Source organism: Geospiza fortis, unplaced genomic scaffold (assembly GCF_000277835.1).
Source record: "Geospiza fortis unplaced genomic scaffold, GeoFor_1.0 scaffold5, whole genome shotgun sequence".
Lineage (NCBI taxonomy): Eukaryota > Metazoa > Chordata > Aves > Passeriformes > Thraupidae > Geospiza > Geospiza fortis.
This window is the reverse complement of record NW_005054421.1, coordinates 1,012,486-1,013,285: the sequence shown is the minus strand read 5'-3', so window position 1 is coordinate 1,013,285 and position 800 is coordinate 1,012,486. Positions and strand designations below refer to the sequence as shown.

The following is an 800-nucleotide window of genomic DNA, read 5'->3' as shown; positions in this document are numbered from 1 at the left end:
TCCGAGCCTCACACGTGCCGCAGCTCTGGGGGGGGGCAAAAACTCGTGAGCTGGGTGGGGGCAGAGCCTTCCCAAAACAGCAGAGCAAACAGCCACGTGATGCCCGTGGCAAGATAACAGTGGCACAAAAGGGACCTTTGGTCCCAGTGCTGCTGTCAACATGGCCATGGGGCCGTGTTGCAGGCCCCGGAGCCCTGTGGAGCTGTCTGCACCTGGGGGATCACCTGTCCCCATGCCTGCACACCCACCACAGCTCCCGTCCCCACCCACGTCTGTGTCCCAGTCTCCGTGTCTGCGCTCTGGGGACACTCCTGTCCCCGCACCTGCTCCTCAGGGACGCCCGTGGTGTTTGGCACCCGAGGGCTGGTACGAGCAAACCCGAGTGCTCAGCCAGGAGAGCGACGGTCCCCGCAGCTCCTGGGGACACATCCCCGAACAGCTCTGCCCGCACCGGCAGCGCAGAAGCCTCTGGAAGCCGGGAAGCTCGGGGAGCCGGGGCAGAGCCCGTCTCTCTCCCTCTCACGGGGCAGCCCAGGGCTTTGCACCAGCACCAGGCTCACACAGCACTTGCATGCTTCTTTTTTTATAAGATGTATTTATAGGAGTTGCGGGGAGAGACACGGAGGTGGCACGGGAGGAACGCCGCCGGCGCGGGGTCCGCCGCGGGCCGGGGCTGCGCTCAGTGCAAGGGGTAGAACTTGCAGATGTAGGGATGCTGCCGGGAGCAGTCGGCGCTGGACCACACGGAGAAGTCTGCGGGAGAGACAGGCAGGGGAATGGCGGGGCCACGGCGAGGACGG

General features: G+C 65.5%; 1 protein-coding gene across 1 annotated transcript in view; it reads right to left on the bottom strand.

The window, feature by feature from the left end:
• Positions 1-679: 679 nt before the first annotated feature.
• REG4 (regenerating family member 4) overlaps positions 680-800 on the bottom strand; it is a 3,813-nt gene continuing 3,692 nt past the window's right edge. The window contains 1 exon segment of the mRNA XM_014309324.1: positions 680-753. Within this exon segment, the coding sequence (XP_014164799.1) occupies positions 680-753 (74 nt within the window).